General features: G+C 40.9%; 1 protein-coding gene across 1 annotated transcript in view; it reads left to right on the top strand.

Moving 5' to 3' along the window:
* mocos (molybdenum cofactor sulfurase) overlaps window positions 1-21,536 on the top strand; it is a 316,151-nt gene that overhangs the window by 140,989 nt on the left and 153,626 nt on the right. The window contains exons 7-8 of the mRNA XM_041184888.1: window positions 2,035-2,151; window positions 11,115-11,552. Of these exons, the coding sequence (XP_041040822.1) occupies window positions 2,035-2,151; window positions 11,115-11,552 (555 nt within the window). The remainder of the gene's footprint in view (window positions 1-2,034; window positions 2,152-11,114; window positions 11,553-21,536) is intronic.

Here is a 21,536-nt window from a genome sequence, read left to right on the forward strand (position 1 = left end):
CAGCAGCCGACAGGCCCCCCACTCCCAACCGCCCCTTCTTGGACCTTCTGCAGCCAGTGTTCACACTGGGCTGGCCTTAATTGGCCTGCCAGCATGAAATCACAGTTGTGGCCCGACCACGGGAGGCAGTCGGTTCCCCGACCACTCCCATTCACCCCTGCCGAGCCTGCCTAACGAGGGCAAAATTCTGCCTGTGATTTCTGCATACGTGCAATTAAACATGGAAGTACAGAGGGTGCGCTGTTAAAGTACCCCCAGACTGCAATTACGTAGAAATCACTGAACTATCAAAAACTTGCTCTTTTATGCTTAGTCTTGGTGTACAAACTCTTAAAAAAGTTACATCTTGTTGAATGAGGTCTAACTGTTTTTAATAATGTACTAATTTCATAATTATTACTGAACAGCCTCACTGGCCCTGATTTAAAAAAAAAATGAAATATGTTTTTGTCAAAAAGCCTGTTTGATATTCCAATCCCATGTGTATATCCCAATCATTTATTTAACAATCTTAAATTTTAATTGAAAGTAAATTATTTAGGGCATTTTACTTTCTGGTTTGCTGTCTTTAGGAATACTTCAACATGATTGGCTGTTACCATGCTTGATAGCATTACTATTTTTGGATGCTTGGAGATTCCATTGAGTTCAGATGCAAATTGATGTCAGGAAAGGACATATCCAAGCCACAGGGATTGCTAGATCTTTGTGGGCAGCTTTCTTTGGAGTCGGCAGTGAGAGCCATTGCTTCGCTGCTGACCTTGCGATCTGTGAAATTAATTTGGGAGCGTATTCACCCTATAATTTATTCCTCACCATTCTAGTCATTGAAAGAACACAGTACTCTAAAGTGAAGTATATTTCAAGCCATTTCATAAACATTTTTCTTTCTTATGTTGATTTCCTGGGGAGGGGGAGGTGCTTATGTTCACTTGAATCTTTGTGCTAATATATTATTTATATTTAACTCCCACATCAAGAATCAAAAAAGAGATACCAGGTAATACTATGTATGTGAGGTGCTCAGTATCTGCCCATTAGTACCTGCAAACTGGTAATTCCAGACAGAGGGCAGATAATTTGTGCCAGTAGAGAATTCAATTTGGAAAAGACCCTGGAATTGCAGACTGAACAGCATCTATGTTACAGGGGAATGCTTGACTGATCATGATTTTGTATGTCACCTCAGAAGTACCCAGTTATAGTATGTCTTATTTTCAGTGGCACTGCATGGAAAAGTATGTAAGGGTAACAAACAGCAGTGTACCCTATTTGTCTGCACCCATGAAGATGGCATCAAAAATGTCTGCAGGCCCAGCTACATTACCTGACAATAATGTGGGAAACTGTCTTCATTGAATCCAGGCTATCAGAGATCTAGATGCTGAACTATGGCATATGCTACAGGGACATTTACAGATACCATGCAGTATACATGGAGTGATAGTAATCCTTAACGATGGCTTGAATGTTAGCTCCAACAATGTGCAGACATTTTGCAATGCTGACCTACATGGACAATGCTGTGAGGTGACACAGAGCCCCGTTTCAGCAGCTGTCAAATATGGTCAGATGATGGGCTGTTTGATTACTTTTCTGAAGACACATGCCTGCCTTTTTTGGGTCTTTATTCTCTTCATTTTTTTTTTCTGTCCCTTCGCTCCCTCCCCCTTTAACATTGGCAAAGCCTGTACGAGGCTCTCCAATCATCACAAAATTTTGGTTGTCTCTTCTGCCACTGCCACCTACACCCCAACTCCACTGCCCTACCATCTGTCTAAATTTCATTTACATGGATTTTTCTAATGAGTAGCTCCCACAGTGGTTCTAATTTGCACATAATGTTACAATAATTGAAAATCGGATGTCCCACTTCCATTTGAATTTGTTTTCATGTTGCTAATAGCAGTCTGAATCTAAAAAATGCCAAAAATGAAAAATGCAGGCCAATGCACACAACACTGAAACAAATTCACTTGCAACCTAGGTGATAATGTGATTTTATGAAAACACCATCACTCTTTACTGCTACAGGTAGAAAAACTGGCAAATTTGTACAACATCCATCTTCGCACTGGCTGCTTTTGTAACACAGGAGGCTGTCAGCAACACCTAGGAATCAGTAATGAAGATGTCAAAAAGAACCTAAAGGTTAGTACTGACTATATAAGAATACTGTATTTTCTCTCCCTATTGTTCATTCAGAAAGAGATTTCTAATTGCGATACTGTTTATAAGTTTTTGCTATTCTTCATGTCAGCAGAAGACACTCATAATTAACCCTCTGGCAGGAAGTCTTCAATGCTGCCAAACCAGCCTACTTGTTCTTCAGGCAAGACTGAGTTCATGTTTCATATCATAGATCTGGTTGATTTTGACTTCAGCAAAGCCTTTAATGAAAACTAAACTGAAAGGTATTTACAACCTGGGCTACAAATAGTAAATTTTTAAGTAATTCTAATTTAGCTCATTCAGATCTGTGCATATTAAGTTAATGCTTTTCTGCCCTTTTGCTTATGGACACCAGCGCACAAGAGACATTTTGAGTTTCATTTTTCTTGGTAAACAAAAATACCTGAATATCAGCAATTTCTTCAATAATTTGCCAGTACATGCAAAATACTGTTCCTGTTTTTTTTCTGGGTGGTTCCAATGGGTAGCCACTCATGCTTCGCAATGATCCTCGTATTTTTCATATTCATTTTACTTACATCTAGCGAATGTTATTTTTCTCTTGTCTAACTCTCAACAAACTAACACAGAAGACAAAAACAAGACAAAAAATATATATAAGATTATATCCTAAACACAAACAATGCTGATCATCCACTTCTATTAATCAATATTATGTGCTAGAGTATATACCAGGATTAGGCCTGTCAGCAACCATTACTTCCTACCTATTTAAATCATTCTTCTAACCAACCTCAGTTTGTTGTTGAATGTGATCCAGGATGTGATTCTGGTTTGAAGCATTTTTTATTGCCCATCTGACTCAAAAACTAGGGGACATATAAGACTGCAACTGATGAACTTGACCTGAATTTTAATCCTTCTCCTTTCTGTACTGCCTGCAAACTATAAGAGTATTTTTCAGCTTAATGGATTCCAGGGAAACTATATGCTAGGTATCTGCATGCAAGTGTTATCATGTCATTGCAAATAGTGTTATATTTCTGGATCATATAGTCACAAGGCCTTGTAAAGCATCTTTGTTTTTCTCTTGGTACTCCATCAGAGAGGGATTATGCAGGATTATTTGCCAAACATTCATGGAGTCAGTGTTGCTCTCTCTGGTTGCCCCATTTGTACATAGAAATCCAGTGACATTTAGGCCTCTCCGCTTTATACAAGTTTTTGTGATGTGGAGGTTGAGATTTTCCAGAGCCAGAGTGCACTTGTGCAAAACAGGCAGAAGCTTCGTTTAGTTATGTAAGGAGGCAGGGAAGAGCAATATACTATCTTTCAGACCAGAGGTATATTGAGCGTTGAGTATCCAGTAATGCCCTTCAAATATAATGAGAAGAAGGCCTTTGATAAACCTGTGGGCATAAGGGGCCTTGAAAGCCCCTGACAGATTTCAAAAGTAAATAGTTTGGGCCTATTAAATTTGGCAAGTACGAAGCATTAAGTATGTGTGAGCAAAAGGTTTCTTGTTGCATATACACGGACTTTAAAAAAAATTGTTCATGAGATGTGGGTGTCGCTGGCTAGGCCAGCATTTATTGCACACCCCTAATTGCCTTTGAGAAGGTGGTAGTGAGCCAACTTTTTGACCCACTGCAGTCCATCTGGTATAGGTACACTCAAGTGCTGTTATGAAGTGAGTTCCAGGATTTTGATCCAGTGACAGTGAAAGAATGGCAATATAGTTCCAAGTCAGTTGTGACTTGTAGGTGGTAGTGTTCCCATGCATATGATGCTCTAATTTTTGTAGATGGCAAAGGGCGCTGGTTTGGAAGATGCTGTTGATGGATCTTTGGCAAGTTGCTACAGTTTTTCTTGTAGACGGTACACACTGCTGCTATTGTGCACTGATTATGGAGGGAATGAATGTTTAAGGTGGTTCATGAGGTGCCAATCAAGTGGGCTACTTTGTTCTGGATGGTGTAGATTTTTTGAATGTTGTTGAAGCAGTACTCATTCAAGCAAATGGAGAGCCTTCCATGATACTCTTGAGTTATGTTTTGCAGTTGATGGACAGGCTCTGAGACTCAGGAGGTGAGTTACTCAGTGTAGAATTCCAGCCTCTGACCTGCTTTTGTAGCCATACTATTTATATGGCTGGTACAGTTAAGAACACAAGAACAAAAGGAATAGGAGCAGGGAAAGATGTACAGCCTGTTGGGCCTGCTCCGTTAGTCAATATGATAATGGCTGATCTTGGGCTTCAGCTCCACTTTCCCATATTGCTTGATTCCCTGAGAGACCGAAAATCTGTCTATCCCAGCCTCAAACATATTCAACAATGGAGCAACCATAACCCTCTGGGGTAAAGAATTCCAAAGGTTTACAAAAACAAAAATTGCTGGAAAAACTCAGCAGGTCTGACAGCATCTGTGGAGAGAAAGACAGAATTAACGTTTCGAGTCCGCTCTGAAGAAGAGTCATACAGACTTGAAAGGTTAACTCTATCTTTCTCTCCACAGATGCTGTCAGACCTGCAGAGCTTTTCCAGCAATTTTTGTTTTTGTTTCAGATTTCCAGTATCCGTAGTATTTTGCTTTTATCCAAAGGTTTACAACCTTTTGAATGAAATAACCTCTCCTGTTCGACCACATTTGATGTTATTCATTGAGTAAGCCAAATCCCAGAGGGAAACTTGCCTTCCTGATCATAAACTTTTTTTGTAATTTGAAAACGAGGGGAAAGCTGCTGCTCCCACAATCATAGAATCCCATGAACACTTTTAGGATTTTAAAATTAAAAGATTTATGAACAAAAATAAATAAAATTTAAGCACACAAGAGTAAAATTACATAGTTAAAACAGTCTTACAAAACATCCCCCCCCCCAAAAAAAAACCCACATGGTCAGAACACACAAGTAAACTACTTGGCAACAGCTCCCTTATATATTTTTAACCAAAAAAAGCCGATAGTTTTACTCAAGGCAAAGACAGCTGCTACTTTAGTAAATTATATCACACAACTTCTGAATCTCTTCCACTCTGCTGTGAAAATCCAAGAAAGTTCAGAAACAGACCGCTTTCTGAAAACAAATACTTTTCTGGCTTGATACTTGATGGCTGCTTCAAATTCACAACTTTTCTCAGCACAGAGCTGCTCCCAGGCCATTTCCCCCACACAGCCACCTACAACTCATCTCAACATCTTTCCCTAAATATCCTTTTCCCTTTTCATCATAGATTCCATTGTCCTCAACTTTTCCAAAATATAAAAATCTTCCATGTCTTCCTATTGCCTACACTTTCAGGTCAAATAAAATTTAATAACCTTGTCTTGTTTACTTATGAAACCTTTGTAAGTTGTAAAACTCCCTTGACACTTCTAAACTACCCTTTGAAATTTAACAGCTGAAAAGTCAAATCCCTACCTATCACTTAATGCAAATTTTAAAACCCAACCTATTTACTCGCACATTCAACTTCACCATAGCCTCTCATTACAAATGCATGTTTCTAGCATTTTATCTTCCATCTCTCATTTCCCATAGACAAGCTGTCCCTATGAACCTTCCCCCAGCTTAATTACCCATGGATGCACACACACACAGCCTTCTTTAAAGAATACCACCATATTCCCAAAAGTATTAAAAAAGATAATGTCCATCTTCACACTCCTCACCTCAGTTCTAAATGATCCTTACCCTGAGACTGTGGCCCATTTTTTCCTGGCTGGGAATTCTAAAACAATCTCTGAGTTTACCCTGTGTTATGAACAGGATGGGACTTAATTTAAACAGCCCTGACTCCCCCTCTTACCACCCATCCATAATCAGAAAGGTGTTCTGAGTTTGATTTCTCCTTTTATAAGCGGTGCATATTTCCCAACCCTTCAGTTTTAGTGTGATCCAATTTCTATTAATAACCCCTCAGGAAACCCATGATAGGGTAAACTCGGAGGGTTAGATTATTTGAACGCACTCGAACGCAACAGGAGGGTCGCAATGTAGCCTCCTTTTCACTCATATAATAAAAGAGGGGGAATAGAGAAAAAAAAGATTTACAGGGCAATGACTGTACAATAAAGAATTATTGTTTCACATAAGTCAAAAGTCGGAATCAAAATCCCAGGTGTATTCCTTCACATAGGTCGGCAGGTTGAAAACTAATACTGGATAATTAACTTTTCTAGTATTGATGACTTCCATGATGAGATAGGCAAGCAGCGATGAATTAGTCTTGCAGGCGAAGATATAAATGTTCAGAAGATGGGGGCCAGGTATTCAAACCTGGACTGAGCCCTTGTTCTGAGCTGCTGCTTGCTAGATGGAAGGTGGCAGCTCCACAAGGTAATATTACATGCTCCTCCAGCTAAGAGGTCATGTCACAAGCCTCTCATCTCTCCACTTTGGATTTGACAAAGGGTGTATATTCCTTTGGGTTCCTGAGTTTATTAGTGTTCCAACCATTAAGAATTTGAAAGGAAAGGTGCAGGATCTTTTGTCCTATCAGACCGGTAGATTCCAGTGGCCAGGCCTGGCTTATGAAATGTAGGTGACCTTGGATGGTTCCCTTTGTGTTTGGTCTCTGCAGCCCACAGGGTCATCAGCATTTCTTCAGAGATAATGAGGTGTCAGCTTCTCTGACACTGCCAGAAAGTTCCTTTTGTTTAGCGTTACAGGCAGACATAGCCTCAGCGTTTTTAAAGTCTTTGACCAGTTTTTAATAAGTTTTAGAAATTGGCCAGGACGATATCTATACATTTTATTAAAATATAGAGTGTGGAGTCTTAGGTCCCTTACACCTGTCAAGCCCCTTCAGAATCCTGTACGTTTCAATGAGATCACCTCTCATTCTTAACTCCAGAGAATATAAGCCCAGTTTACTTTTTGTAGTTTGGTTTGTATTTCTGTATCTATGTTAAGAAAGGTCAAATGGAGTTTTAATTTCACTTTAAAAGACTGCTTGCATTTCTAATGAGAAGTTTATGACCCCTATAAAGTAAAAGTAAACACACAAGAGTAGAAAGAATAGTGCTGTCGCCTAGCAACGGGGCAGGGGGAGGGGGGCACGGCAGGTTCCTCCCACAGACATATACACAAAACTAAAGAAACATCAGTTTCAAGTTCAGTTGAAGCCAGGACCCCAGAGAGACTGGACACTGGGAGAGGGAACTGCAGATTTCCCAAAAGAACAAAAAGGTCCTAAGCGAAGAAAATCTCCAAAAATCCAGGAGCGTGGAGAGGAGAAAGTCCAAAGGAAACCTTGTAGTCAAAGAAAGGACGGGAACCTGAAAAAAGGTCCTGTTAAGTGAAGTTAAGAGTGAGGGGCAGAGAGAAAGGCTACAAGCTTCAGATTTAAAGTGAGAACAGCTCGCAAGAAGCAAAATGGTTCAAAGGGACAACTGAAGGTCTGTAATTCTTTGCAATGGGCATGTGAAGCAGTGCTGTACTGTTATGGCTGAGTTGGTGAGAGAGAGTTCATGGAAGACAGCTTGAATGCATGTGATGACCCAGGGAAGAGGAACGTCAAAAGGAGAGTTTGAAACCCTGGAGTTTTCAGGCTTGTGGAAGGTGTCTGAGAGAAAATGTCAGTTTGGGAGTCCAAGGAGAGGTCTTCGAGAGTAGAGCTTGGAAACCCTCATGTGGAGGATGGAATTCAGTGGGACTGGTTGGCTCATGGTGTAATATGCATCTAGGGGGAGTTGAGAGATCCACAGCATCTGGTTGAGGTGGCATCTGTCACTTGAGGTCAAAGTGTGGTGGTCTCACCATAGGGTGGCATAAGTTTACATGGACTGAGTACTTACTGTGTACATTAAATTATAATAGCTTTTGTGACTTGTGTTATCCTTACAAATCTGTATATATCTGTAAAGGTATAGTTGTGGGTAAAGGAGTATTGTAATATAGTTCATCTTTTCTTGTAGAATAAATGTTTTATTCTTTTATAAAAAAGGTCATCAGCTGACTCCTGTGACTCTGCCCAGTAGCTACTCTCCATGTATTTAAACAAACAAATAAAAGTTAAGATATATCAGGCTGTGTTCCACCCTGGGATCAGGCTTGTCCAGGGGTAATCTCAGCTGGGGATCATAACACTGTCCTTCCTTAAATTTGGAAACCAATACTGCACAAAGTATTCCAGATGTGGTCTCACCAAAATCTGTACAATTGTAGCAAGACTTTATTTCTGTACTCCAATCCTCTTGTGACAAAGGCCAACATGCCATTTGCCTTCCTAATTAAGTTTCTTGTAATAGTGAACACCCTCCCCCCACCCCACCCAAAAGATGTTTATGATGATTCAGCAATGATAGTGCCATTGATAGTTAGATCTTCTTCTATTGGAAATGGTTATTGCCTAGCACGAATGTCACTTGCTACTTACCAGCCAAGGGCTTGCTGTATGTGGGCATGGACTGTTTCAGTATCTCATGAGTTGCAAATGCTGCTGAACAATGTGCAATCATCAGCAAACATCTGACCTTATGATGGCGGGAAGCTCATTATGAAGCAGCTGTAGATGGTTGGGTCTAGGACACTACCCTGAGGCACTTATATAGTGATGTCCTGGGATTGAGATCATTGACCTACAACAATCACATTTTTCCTAATATTATTGTGGGATACTTTAATGTGTGTGTGGTGTGTGTGTGTGTGTGTGTGAGAGATGCTACTTTAGTTAAACTAGAGATGGTTAGACTGCAAGGTTTAAATTATCAAAGAAGTGAGGTGTAAAACAGGCATTTGAAATGGAAATGAATAAGCTACTGCTGAGGCCTCAGCAGCTACAGTGTGAATGAAATTTGCATTTTTAGATAAGTGGAGAAGTGTTTGATTTTCAAAAGGACATGTAAAATATTTACATCTGGCAAGATAAATAAAGCAAGATTATTATGCTGATTTTTGCCAAAGGTGCTGGCCATAATGAGAACATATTTTATATTCTGGGAAAAATAACTTCTAAAGACAAGTGGAAACAATGGGATTTACAAATCAAAAGGGATAAAATATATCTAAAGAAGGATGGAAGGCCTTGTGAGATCTTGAAAGGTGACTGTGAAACAGACTTAGGGGAAAAAGCCTCTAGCCACCCTGCAGAAGTTTGCTGTTCCAGTAACCAAAGTTGTGTTAAAAGCCTTTGGAATTCCATTATCCCGTGGGCGCTTGTGGTAATATTGCTAGATACTTTAGAAATTTGGGATCTGTTTGGACTGTTGTCTTAATGGGGCGTGTAGTTGGAAGTCTGGTTAAGTAGAAATTTTGGAAACTGTTATAACTGTAATCTTATGTGTATTTAAGTTTGTTTTTCTTTTGTTAATAAAATGTTTTGATTTAATCTTTAAAATCTCTAAAGGCGATAGTAGACTCATTACTTCTGACTTCACTGCACAAACCTTCTCGTAATAAATATGAATTGCAAAATCGTTGTGATAGCATGGCTAAGTTTCCCTTATAGATTTGGTCAGCCTGGCAAATACTACCTGCCATATCATAAAATGACTGCAACCGTGAAATGAATCAACCCCGATTCCCACTGACTTGAATTTTGCCAGGGCAGCTTGATGTCACAGTCGGTCAAATAATGCCTTTATGTTAAGGGCGGTCACTATCACCTCATCTCTTCAGTTCAGCTCTTTTGTGCTTGTTTGGACCAAGGCTGCAATAAAGTCAGGAGCCAAGTGGTCCTACGAAACCCAAATTGAGCATCTATGGGTAGGTTATTGCTGTGTAGGTGCTGCTTGATAGCACGGTTGACAACACCTTCCACCACTTTGTTGATGATCAAGAGTAGACACATAGAGCGGTAGTAGGCTGAATTGGATTTGTTCTGCATTTTATGGACAGGATATATCTGGGCATTTTTTCACATTGTCGGGTAGATGTCAGAGTTGTAGCTGTGCTGAAACAGCTTCACTGGAGGTGCTGCTAGTTCTGGAGCACAAATTTTCAGTACCCCAAGCCCACAGTAGGTCAGGGCTGACAGCTTTTGCTATATCCAGTGCATTGGTTGTTTCTTGATATCTGGATGACACACATTTCTCACATTCTTGTCTTAACTTACTTGCTTTTTACATCTGCGTATAGAAGGAGCCTGCACATAATAGGAGGCTTCAGCACATGCAGGCTAGAGGTGGGAGTTTCACCAAATCTGCAACCAGGGACTCCTTTTGAGGAAAGCCCATCAAGATTTTAGGCATAGAGATGTTAGAAGGCGGGGAGTGGGCAGTCAAATTTATGCCAATACTGTGCCAATTCTGCCATATAATTGGTTAAAGATAGATCAGGCTGAATTGAGTCAACATCAGATGCTTTTCTCATTCTTTTGCTCTGCATCCGCTTACAACCCAGCTAAATTTGTTAACTTGATGTAGAAGAAGCGTTGTGTCTGCCAGTTCCTCATTCAGTAGTACAAAGAAACACTTATACCCCATCAACTCCTTTGCTTCCTAAATTGCTGTAAGTTTTGTTACTTGACTGTAACAATACATAAGTGAAGTTTAATATAAAGGAAGGAATAGATTACTTTGAAATGGGGACTGAATTAAATCTGTGCACCCTGGTCCAATTATCCTTTGCCCTCTAACCCTTTTTCACCTGAAATCTACATTTGATCTTCACTCCCCAGTTATAATGCCACAGGAAATTGATTGGTTACTGAAAAATAAGGACGGACATTTAAATGGAAATTGAATTGCATTGCTTGTACTGATGCATGTGTAAGTACTCCCTCAGCACTCACTGGAGCGCGAGCCTCCATTATGTGCTGCAGACCTTCGAGTGGGACTTGAACCCAGATCTTTAAACCCAACTAAGGCTCAGTTGACCTGTAATGCATCAGAAATTAACTATTAAAAAAACAAAATGCGTGATGCTATCCCCATTATCGGTTAAACCAACTCACAAGGTAGCAGTCTCTGGAAAGAACAGTGGCTGATGAAAATTGTTGTGCAGAATACTAAATGTTCATATAATTTTTCCAACAGGCGGGTCATGTTTGTGGAGATTCTTTGGATCTGATTGATGGCCACCCCACTGGATCAGTCCGAATATCCTTTGGCTACATGTCCACGTTTGATGATGCACAGACATTTTTAAAGTTTATTATAGATTGTTTTGTAAAGCAGCCAGTTTGCTTTGACAAAGACATCCTGTCTAAGCTAACAAGATATGGAACAATGAAAGACAGTGATAAATCGTGGGCAGACAATCTCACAGATGGAAAAACAAAGACAATGTCTTTAGAAATTGCTGCAACATGCAACTCTGCCAGGATTGAGGTTCCTCTATATCAGAATTTTTCAGGTCATCAGTCAGAGTTGAACAAAAACCCTGAAACTTCCAAATTAATCTACTATGACAGTGACTCAATAACACTCGCTAACATCTACTTATACCCAATCAAGTCTTGTGCTGCTGTTGAGGTGTGTATGGAGTTTTTTTTTTGTTACAAAAGCTACAGTATTGTGAAGTTCTTTGATTATTGTGCAATGCCATTGTTTTGTCAGTACTTATACTACAGATTTAATGTGGTTGACAAAAACAGTTACATTACTGATGAGGACCATTTGTAGTTTATCACCCTAGAAGTTACAATGCCTTCCTGACCACTCTTTCTTACTTGTCCTATTTTGTCTTTCCTTGGTGACACTCCTTTAACTATCCATATTTGTCACCAAAACATAATACATTTTATGAGCAGCCAGAAGTCTTTTACCCCCTGCTAGCATGTGACATTCTGGTTTTCTCCTCAGCTATCCGTGGAGCTCCCAGCATGTCTTGCACTGTGCACTAGAACGGCCTCAAAAGTATGTAAATGAACTCAACTCCATTAAGGAGCATGGTTAGCACGGACAGGAATCATTCTTGCTAAGTTATAGCCATTTTGCAAGAACTGAATTATCGGCTTCAGTAATTGCGGTGTTGGTATAAAGCAAATGCACCTATAAGATGATCAAAGCATGAATTGTCCCATCAATTCTCTGCTAACTGTAAAAACAAGAGTATACAAAGTTTTATTGCAGGATCTGAAAAACTGAAGTGTATGAGATAACTTCTTGGAATTGGAAGGAAAAGTGATAAAAGTCACAGTCAAAGCAAAAATGGCAAAGAGGATGGAAACGGAGTCACTGGGACTACACTTGCCTACACTTGCAGCCTGTGGCTCCTTTCTCTACCAGATAACACAATGCCACCTACCACCATGCCTCCCCCACTCCCACACCCCAATTGAAGACATAAAGAGAAAGTAGAAAAAAAAAGAAAAACAAGTTGGTTAGAGAGAAAAACAGAAGGAAAGAAAAAGACAGAAGCACAGAGAAACAAAAACATAAGACAAGGGACAGAGAAGAGAGAGAAAGACCGTATTGACTTACAGTGTGCAGTGCTGCTGGAGATTGACTGGTATATGTTATTAAATATTTGCATTGTTTGTCATTTTTTAATAAATTTACTGTAGAAAGAGTTATGATGTGAAGCTCCACTAATTTAGGCATTGTGGCCTGAATCTCAAGAAGATTCTCCAGACCTCTCAGTGCTGTGCACTTCTTCCGTGATCCTGTAATCCTGGCTTTCAAAGAAATGCACAGCCCTACATCTGCCAGGGAACTTAATTGGAGCAGAGTAGAAGAGTAGAGTCGGGGGAAGAGAGAACACAACCTCTTTTATGGCACCGTCCGATAGGGGGAGCTTCAGGTACCCGCCCACCATAATTAATTGGACAGGGATCCCGGCCAAGGCCTCTTGATCGGCTGCCTCTGGGAATATCATGCAGATGGGCTGGGCACACAGACACTGAGGTCGGAACCTGCATTTGTCCTCAATAGAAGATTTTTTTCAAAATTAAGATTCCACCCAGTAATAGCAAGTGTTTTGATCCTGTTAGGAATCATTAACATTTAAAGAGAAATTTGAACAACCAGTGATTAACTGAAATAAATTATACCACAAGATTTCACATTTTTATACAAAATTTATAATTTTTTTACACTACATTTTTTCTTTCCCTCCTATTTTTAAATTTATTTCGATCTATTGTTTCATCTCCACCTTTTAGCCCTTTTCGATCCCTTCCCCCACCCTACCCGCACTAGGGCCATCTGCCACTAGCTTGCTTCCCTTAATGTCCTCATTAGCCCATCCTTTAGATAATATCACCCCTTTGACCTTTTGTCTATGACATCTTTGGCAGTCTTTTCTTGGCCTCCACTTATCACTGGCCCCCTATCGAGCTCTCCTGTCCCACCCACTTCTACCAGCTTATATTTCATCTAATTTCTATATGTCTTAGTTCTGATAAAAGGTTATACAGACTCAAAACGTCAACTGTGTCCGTCTTCGCAGATGCTGTCAGACCTGCTGGATTTTTCCAGGTATTTTTGTTTTTGTTCTAGATTTCCAGCATCCGCAGTATTTTGCTTTAACTGTAATTAACTGTAATCCTTTAACTGTAATTGACTCCAGACTTGTGTAAATTGCACTCATTTGAGACGCACATCAGTGTCCTAATCAGATATTTCCATTTGTCTTACATTTAACACTTTGATTCCTAAAATTAAAAGTTATATTACAAAACATATAAATTATGAAACATAACCTTGCAACACAAGCTACACAACACATTTCAGTACAAGCTGGGACAATGCAGATGGCTTTTTGAATTCTTTGGAATAGAGATTTTGCTTTGGGTGCAATCAGGAAACTTGATGCAAATTGCTCTGTTTTTTCAAAGTGAGGTATGGTGCAATTTTCCACCCAAATTGATTTACATAACCGCAAACATAAGATCTTCCACAAATCAGTGCAATTGGCCGGTGTAATAGAATGTAAATGTATGTTTTCTCTTTGCATTAAGAAATGTTTATTGATCTGTCTAAGGATGGTAACCTGGTGTAGTTTTATTAATTTTATGTGGGGTGGGCAAGACCTAGGGTGGTCCACCTGCACTCATCCCAATCGAGGGGAAGAGTTCAGAAGCTGGAGGAAGCCTGGCTGATCACCTTGCTCAGTCCTCAGGCAGGAAGGGATGGTGTGCACCTTCCTCAAGGGCCCTCTTTTCACATCAAAGGGCGGTGTCCTCCAGGTACTCCCTCCTTCCCGGCTTTTCCGTCAAGACCCCACTGCCCTCTCCCTAGTCCCCTGAGCCTCAGCTCCCCTTCCCACTGTGAGATCACCACCGCACTTACCTGGTCCTCGACTCAGGGACTTAGAATCTGGGGGGACTGCTTGTAGCCCCAGTTCTGGCCACTGCTGCTCCTGGCACCGCTGGAATTACAAAGCTGCTGGTCAATCTGATTGGCTGGCAGCTCTCTGAGGTGGGTCTTCTGCCCTAGTGAGGGGCAGAAGTCCCATCTCCAGCCAATTATTGCCCCTCAGTGAATAAAATGCCGGCGGGGCTGCTAAGATCGGTGGTGACGCGTTTCCTGCCGCCTCTTCAGATGGTAAGGTGGGAAACCCCGCCATCCGAAAAATGCTGCCCCTAGCTAGTTTCATTCATGCAAGCTAGTTTCTTATTAAATTAAAAATGTTTTAACATGTAGAAACTTTTAAAATGTGCATTCTAGCACCTGTATGCCTGTTAAAACTGAGCTCAATTTGAAGACCCCCTTAAGCAGGCGCAATTGGCAGAAACTCATCATCCTCATGGCCAATTTTGTGGCCAGGGCTGACTGGGTGAACTGATTTTTATACCAGCATTAAAGATCACAAACTTGATTTATGCTTGACTTAACTTAGGTTTAAAGTTCCTGAGCTTTTGACTGGTTCAATCAATTTCACCTGGATTTGGCTGATAATGTAAACACAAACTGGTGGAAACTGTCCCATTCTGCATAGTGTCTGCATTAAAAGGACAGTGACATGATTAAAAAAAGACAGAAAGGTATAATTTTTATTGCAACATTTCCTAGTCACCTCTATTATTTTCCAAACTTTCTTCTATTATCCACATGCAGCTCTTTGAGCTTGGTCATTGCATCTAATCTGTAGATAAATGGCTCCTCAAAATCTGGCTTGTTTATCACTTTTGGAAACTTAAATGCTCTTCAAAGCCAGTTTATTCTCCATGACTGAGTAATGTTACCTGTTTATTAGCCTGAAAAGAAATTATACCAGAAGTTCTTAGACTCCGAACATTTCCAATTCGTGCAAGGTAGTGGATTTGTTGAGATGATAACAGAGCAGCAGAGCAGAGTGAGTGCGAGTCTCAGGGAGCAAGGTTAAAAATCAAAGTATTGTCAGCATGAACACAAGTAGAACAGTAAGCAAATTAATAATAAGAATTTAGAGCTGGTCTTGAGGCATTAATTGAAAAGTAATAAAAACAAAAAACTGCAGATGCTGGAAATTCAAAACAAAAACAGAAATACCTGAAAAAACTCATCAGGTCTGGCAGCATTGGTGGAGAAGAACAAGGTTGATGTTTCGAGTCCTCATGATCCTTCAACAGAACTAAGTAGAAATAGGAAAGGGGTGAAATATAAGCTGGTTTAAGGGTTGGGGGGGGAGAAGGGGCGGGGGTTGTTGGGACAAGCAAGCAGTGATAGGAGCAGATAACCAAAAGATGTCACAGACAAAAGAACAAAGAAGTGTTGAAGGTGGTGATATTATCTAAAAGAATCTGCTAATTAAGATTGGAAAGCCGGACGAGCAAGGTAGCTCTAGTGGGGGTGGGGTGAAATAAACCATGAGTGGAACACATTTAAAAATAATGGAAATAGATGGGAAAAGAAAAATCTATATAAATTATTGGAAAAAACAAAAGGGAGGGGGAGAAATGGAAAGGGGGTGGGAATGGAGGAGGGAGATCAAGATCTAAAGTTGTTGAACTCAATATTCAGTCCTCCGGAAGGCTGTAAAGTGCCTAGTCAGAAGATGAGGTGCTGTTCCTCCAGTTTGCGTTGGGCTTCACTGGAACAATGCAGCAAGCCAAGGACAGACATGTGGGCAAGAGAGCAGGGTGGAGTGTTAAAATGGCAAGCGACAGGGAGGTCTGGGTCATTCTTGCAGACAGACCGAAGGTGTTCTGCAAAGCGATTGCCCAGTCTGCGTTTGGTCTCTCCAATGTAGCGGAAACCGCATTGGGAGCAACGAATGCAGTAGACTAAGTTGGGGGAAATGCAAGTGAAATGCTGCTTCACTTGAAAGGAGTGTTTGGGCCCTTGGATGGTGAGGAGAGAGGAAGTGAAGGGGTGGGTGTTGCATATTTTGCGTTTGCATGGGGAGGTGCCGTAGTTGGGCGTTGAGGAGTAGAGGGTGATGGAGGAGTGGACCAGGGTGTCCCAGAGGGAATGATCCCTACGGAATGCCGCCAGGGCAGGTAAAGGGAAGATGTGTTTGGTGGTGGCATCATGCTGGAGTTGGTGGAAATGGCGGAGGATGATCCTTTGAGTGCGGAGGCTGGTGGGGTGATAAGTGAGGACAAGGGGGACCCTATCATGTTTCTGGGAGGGAGGAGAAGGGATCACGCCTATTTCTACTTAGTTCTGTTGAAGGGTCATGAGGAGTCGAAACGTCAACCTTGTTCTCCGCTGATGCTGCCAGACCTGCTGAGTTTTTCCAGGTATTTCTGTTTTTATATTAATTGAAAAGTAATTGTTTAACAAGGCAGTATCTAAATTCTAAAAGAGGGAATAGAGTTTTTTTTAGATTTGTGGATGGGCAGCTGAGAGCTGTTGTTTGCAATTCCTGAGGACACTTAATGATTTTGGTACACCTGAGTGGCTTGCTCAACCATTTCAGAGGGCACTTAAGGATCAACCATATTGCTGTGGGTCTGGAGCCACATGTAGGCCAAATCAGATAAGGATGGCAGATTTCCTTCCCTAAACAACATTTGTGAATCAGATGAGTTTTTAGGACAATCAATGAAAATTTTTTGGCATCATTACTGACACCAGTTTTCAATTCCAGATTTTTTTTATTAATCAATTGAATTAATTCACTGAATTTAAATTCCACCAGCTGGTGTGGTGGGATTTGACTCTGTGTCCCCAGGGCATTAGTACGGGCATCTGGATTACTAGTCCAATGATGTTATCACTAAACCACTGTCTCCCCTTGAGTCTTGGGGAAACCATGTGTATAAGAAGTACCTCCAGCTATTTGAGCTTGAGCTCAGGATTTACAAATTTAAGGGGCAGCTGGAGTCACTGTAGAGCATCAGGGAGGATAATGGTTTCCTAGATTGTATCTTCCAGGCGACAGTCACCCCACAGGCAGTAAGGGTTTGGGAAAGTAGATCAGTGACCATCTGGGAGAGTGGGAAGAAGTAGGAAGCGTAGGAGTCTGGGGTGTGTGCTACTGTCAAACAGTACTCAGTATTGAAAACTGCATGGAGTGATGACATCTTGAAGGTGTGTGGTCCAAACCATGGCACCAATGGGCAAGGGACTGCACAAGAGGTAACAGCATAGAGTGGAAATGCAGTCATTGTAGGAGATTCCAGAGTTAAGAGGAACAGACAAGCATTTCTGTAATCGTCATTACGAGTCCTGCATGGTGTGTTGCTTCCCTTGTTGGAGTACATCACAGAGAGATTGCTGAATATTCTACAGGTAAAAGGGAGTGAGCCAGAAGTTGTGGTACATGTCGGTACCAATGACATAGATAGGGCAGGTATTGAGATCTTCTGTTCAGATTTTAAGGCGCTAGGGAGGAATTTCAAAAGTAGGATCTCAATGGTAGTAATCTTTGGACTACTCCTCATGCCACGTACTGGTGAGAGTAGAAATAGGAAGAAAGGGAGGATCAATGTATGGCTCAAAGGATGGAGCAGGAGGGAAGTATTCAATTTCTTGGGGCATTGGGACCATTTCTAGGGCAGGAGGCACCATCGATAAGGGACAGGTTGCACCTCAGCAGGACTGGCACCAATGTCCTCATGGGAAGATGCACTTATGTGTTTGGGGAGGATTTAAACTAAATTATCGAGGGCGTGAGCACCAGCATATAGAAATAGGGAACAGGGAGTAAGATGCATAAAGAAATGAGAGTGTTGGATAGTAGAGAAGGAAGCAGTACCATATTAGATAGGAGCAGACTAAGAAGGACCAAGTGGAATACAAAAATAGGCTTATAGAATGCATACATGTAAACACACAAAGTGTGAATAAGTTTGGTAAGCTACAAGCACAAATAACTGTGTGGGAATATAATGTAGTGGCAATAACGGAAACTTGGCTTAAAAATGATGAGGACTGGGCACTTAATATTCAAGGTTACAAAGTATCCTGAAAAGATAGAGAGGGAAAAGAGAGAAGTGGGGTAGCTAATTCTACAAAAGTCTGATCTGTCTCTTCAGATTTCAAAGCTTTTGCCTGTAAGCTTCCGGAACTAACTCGTACACATTAAGCATAGCATTCTTAACCTTATCGTAAACTGCAGACTTTTCATCTGAAAGGATTGAATAAACCTCCAACGCTTTCCCTACCAAAACACTCCAATAAAATTATCCTAATTTCTCTTGGCCATTGTAACTTTGTAGCAATTTTCTCAAACAATACAAAATATATTTCAACTCCTTCTTCATTGAATTTAGGCACCAAGCAACTATTCCTTGTCAAATCAAAACCACGAGTTAAAGCTGACTCATCGTCAAGCCTCCCTGTTTGCGGAATCAAAGCCTTTTTTTGTCTAGTTCAAATTTTCTGGCTTCCCTCTCTCTTTGCAGTTCAGGGATTTTCTTTTCTCTTTCTCTTTGAAATTCTAATTCAAGTTTTTGCATTTCCCTTTCTTTTTCTCTTTATTTTCCGTCTCTTTCGAATTCAAGCCTTTTCATTTCCTTTTCTTTCTCAAACTCAAAATTTTGCTTTTCTCTATCTCTTCCCAATTTGAGTTGCTTCATTAGTAACTGAATTCTAGCTAACAACCCTCACTGGAGTGAAATAAATTTGCAGGACTAGGGTGATCAAGTGGGGAATAGGGACTGACTAGAATGCTATACAGAAAGCTTGTAGGGACTCAAGGGGCCGGATCGCCATCTTCTGTGCCTTAGTGCCTCTATGACATTACGAACTTACACCATGCTAATGCAGTCTATTCAACATCAAAGATGTATGGTTTGGCTATCAGTCTCTTACCTACCAAGTTTCTAAATAGTCTGGGGTGCCTCTAATGTGAAAATATTTTTCTTTTCCTCGTATTGTGTCAATAATTCTAGTTTTGTAATCAGTCACTTTTTCCTTTTGCAGATGAGTTGTCTTAGGCCTTCCACACTAGATCTGATTACCAGCTTCTGTCCAATACTGTATTCTTCCTCTTGGCCATACCCATCCCTGACATTGCCCAGTCCCACTTCTGAGTGGGATACCCAATCACACTGCTTTAAAAATCACGTTATGTATGTTTGCTTCATATTGCAATTCTGATATAATCTAAAGTCTCAAGTTATGAATTGCAATTTGTAAATGCAGCATTGTAGCAAAGTGCTTTGCAGAGAACCAAAACATTTAGGCTAGACAACATTGATAGCACTCAAGTGTTTAGTGATGGGTTTTGTTTGACTTACCTGATACTCACAGGAAGAAGAGGTGGAGGATGAATAACAGATCATATTTTGATCTTTTTTTAGAAGGCAGAGGATGATAGAATTTCTGCTTCTGTACTAGATGTGCAACCAGGGGATTAGATCATATTTGATTTTTTAGGTATTCAGTGTCAGTGTGAGAAGAATACCTGCTGCAGAGTAAAACACTGCTTTTTACATTTCAATAATCTTCCTAAATTCGAACTTACTGTTTCACTTCACTAGTGTGACATAACTGAAATTTAACAAAATATTTTTTGTATTACTAGCAATAAGTACAGGTGGTCACTAATTGGGATGAAGTGCTGATGAAAACTATTTTCTGTCTTATAGATTGTATTTGAACAGAAAATAGTCATGTACACAAAGTACCTAAACACATCCTGCTGCTCTAATGTTGCAGAAATATATTTATACTATCTTTCTCAGCTGTAGTGACACTAGTTTTATTTTTGCTCTTTTTTAAATTTAGGACTGTAATTATAGCCAGATCTCAACAAGCCCATAATCTCCTGAGTTTAAAATGTTAACTGTTACAATCAGAAGTCAGGTATTTCTAGTCAAATCAGTGACAAATCAACACCTAATTGGTACCCCTGGGACTGAATTTTGTTCAATACTAGTTTATGGAATCCTATTGGTTGGATACCAGCCTAAATCATTACAAATTAATGGAACTGAACCTGTGGGAGTTTTATTCCTGCCCTGTCAGTAACTAATGATTGCTCTGAAATTGGAGGAACTGGGTGGAATCTTTTGGGGGCAATGGGGGTCTCAACCACAGTTGGTGAGCCGGTGAGAGTCCCACATCACCTCTTCAGGAAGGCTAGCTGCATCTTGTTCTATCCAGGCGCTTGACAGTCCAGCAGCAGGCGTTTTCCTGGGATCAAGGATCCTGGGAGCAGAAGTCCCATCCACTAAGAGCTTCTGGCCAATCGGGTAGCTCCATCGAACGGCAATGTCATTGGAAGGCATTGGCTGCTGCCAGTATGACACCCACACAAGGCCTAGGATTGTCACCTAATCCCAGGCCAGAGATGAGTGATGGCGGTGGGTGGGTTGCGGGGAAGGGGGTTGCAGCAAGGGCAGGGAGTGGCTCTCAGCAGGCCTTCACCTCCTCAATGCTGGGACCTTATTATTAGGCACTGAGTGCCTTTGAAGGAGGGACACCCCTCTGGGAGCCTACAAGCAACCCTGCACGGGTTTGCTTGTCATGCTCCTTACATGGGTTAATACCAGTGGCGGTGGGATGAGGCCCTTAAGTGGGCATTAATTGCCCACTTAAGGACCCTGTTTAGCGGCAGGGCGGGAAGGCTGTCCATGGACTAATTTGGGGTGGAGCGGGAAGGTGGTGGGGTCCCCAACCACTACTCTCCTGCCAGATTAAATGCTCCCCCACCACCAAACCTGCCAAGGGGGAGGCCACTGTTAAAGGAAAAGCAAACTCAAACAAGAGCAAGTTTATTTCTGTTGAAAAAACGTTGATCCATAATTACCTGATCTCGATATCAGTGGAAAAGACTTAGATTTAAAAATCCTTTGCCCTGGGGCAAAAATCATTTGGGGCCCCTCTGCATTCTTGCAAGGGTTATTTGTAAGGAATATTTGTAAGGAATCTGCCTCATCCTTTCTGATGGTATGTTTAAATGATAGAATTTTTTGATACTGCAGTTTATATATATTGTTACTGCATTATAGAAAATTTTCCAGAGTCCTCACATTTGCACTTAGCACTTGGGCACAGACCCCATAGGCAGATACATTAATCCAAAAGACTGGTTTCAAAAGACTGGGGTAATTTTTCTCTTTGTGAATCATTAATAGTCATCATTTAGTCTCACTGCTTGAATAGCCCTTAAAACATCACAGAAGTGCAATGGAAGAA

The sequence above is a fragment of the Carcharodon carcharias genome, chromosome 3, assembly GCF_017639515.1.
Source record: "Carcharodon carcharias isolate sCarCar2 chromosome 3, sCarCar2.pri, whole genome shotgun sequence".
NCBI lineage: Eukaryota > Metazoa > Chordata > Chondrichthyes > Lamniformes > Lamnidae > Carcharodon > Carcharodon carcharias.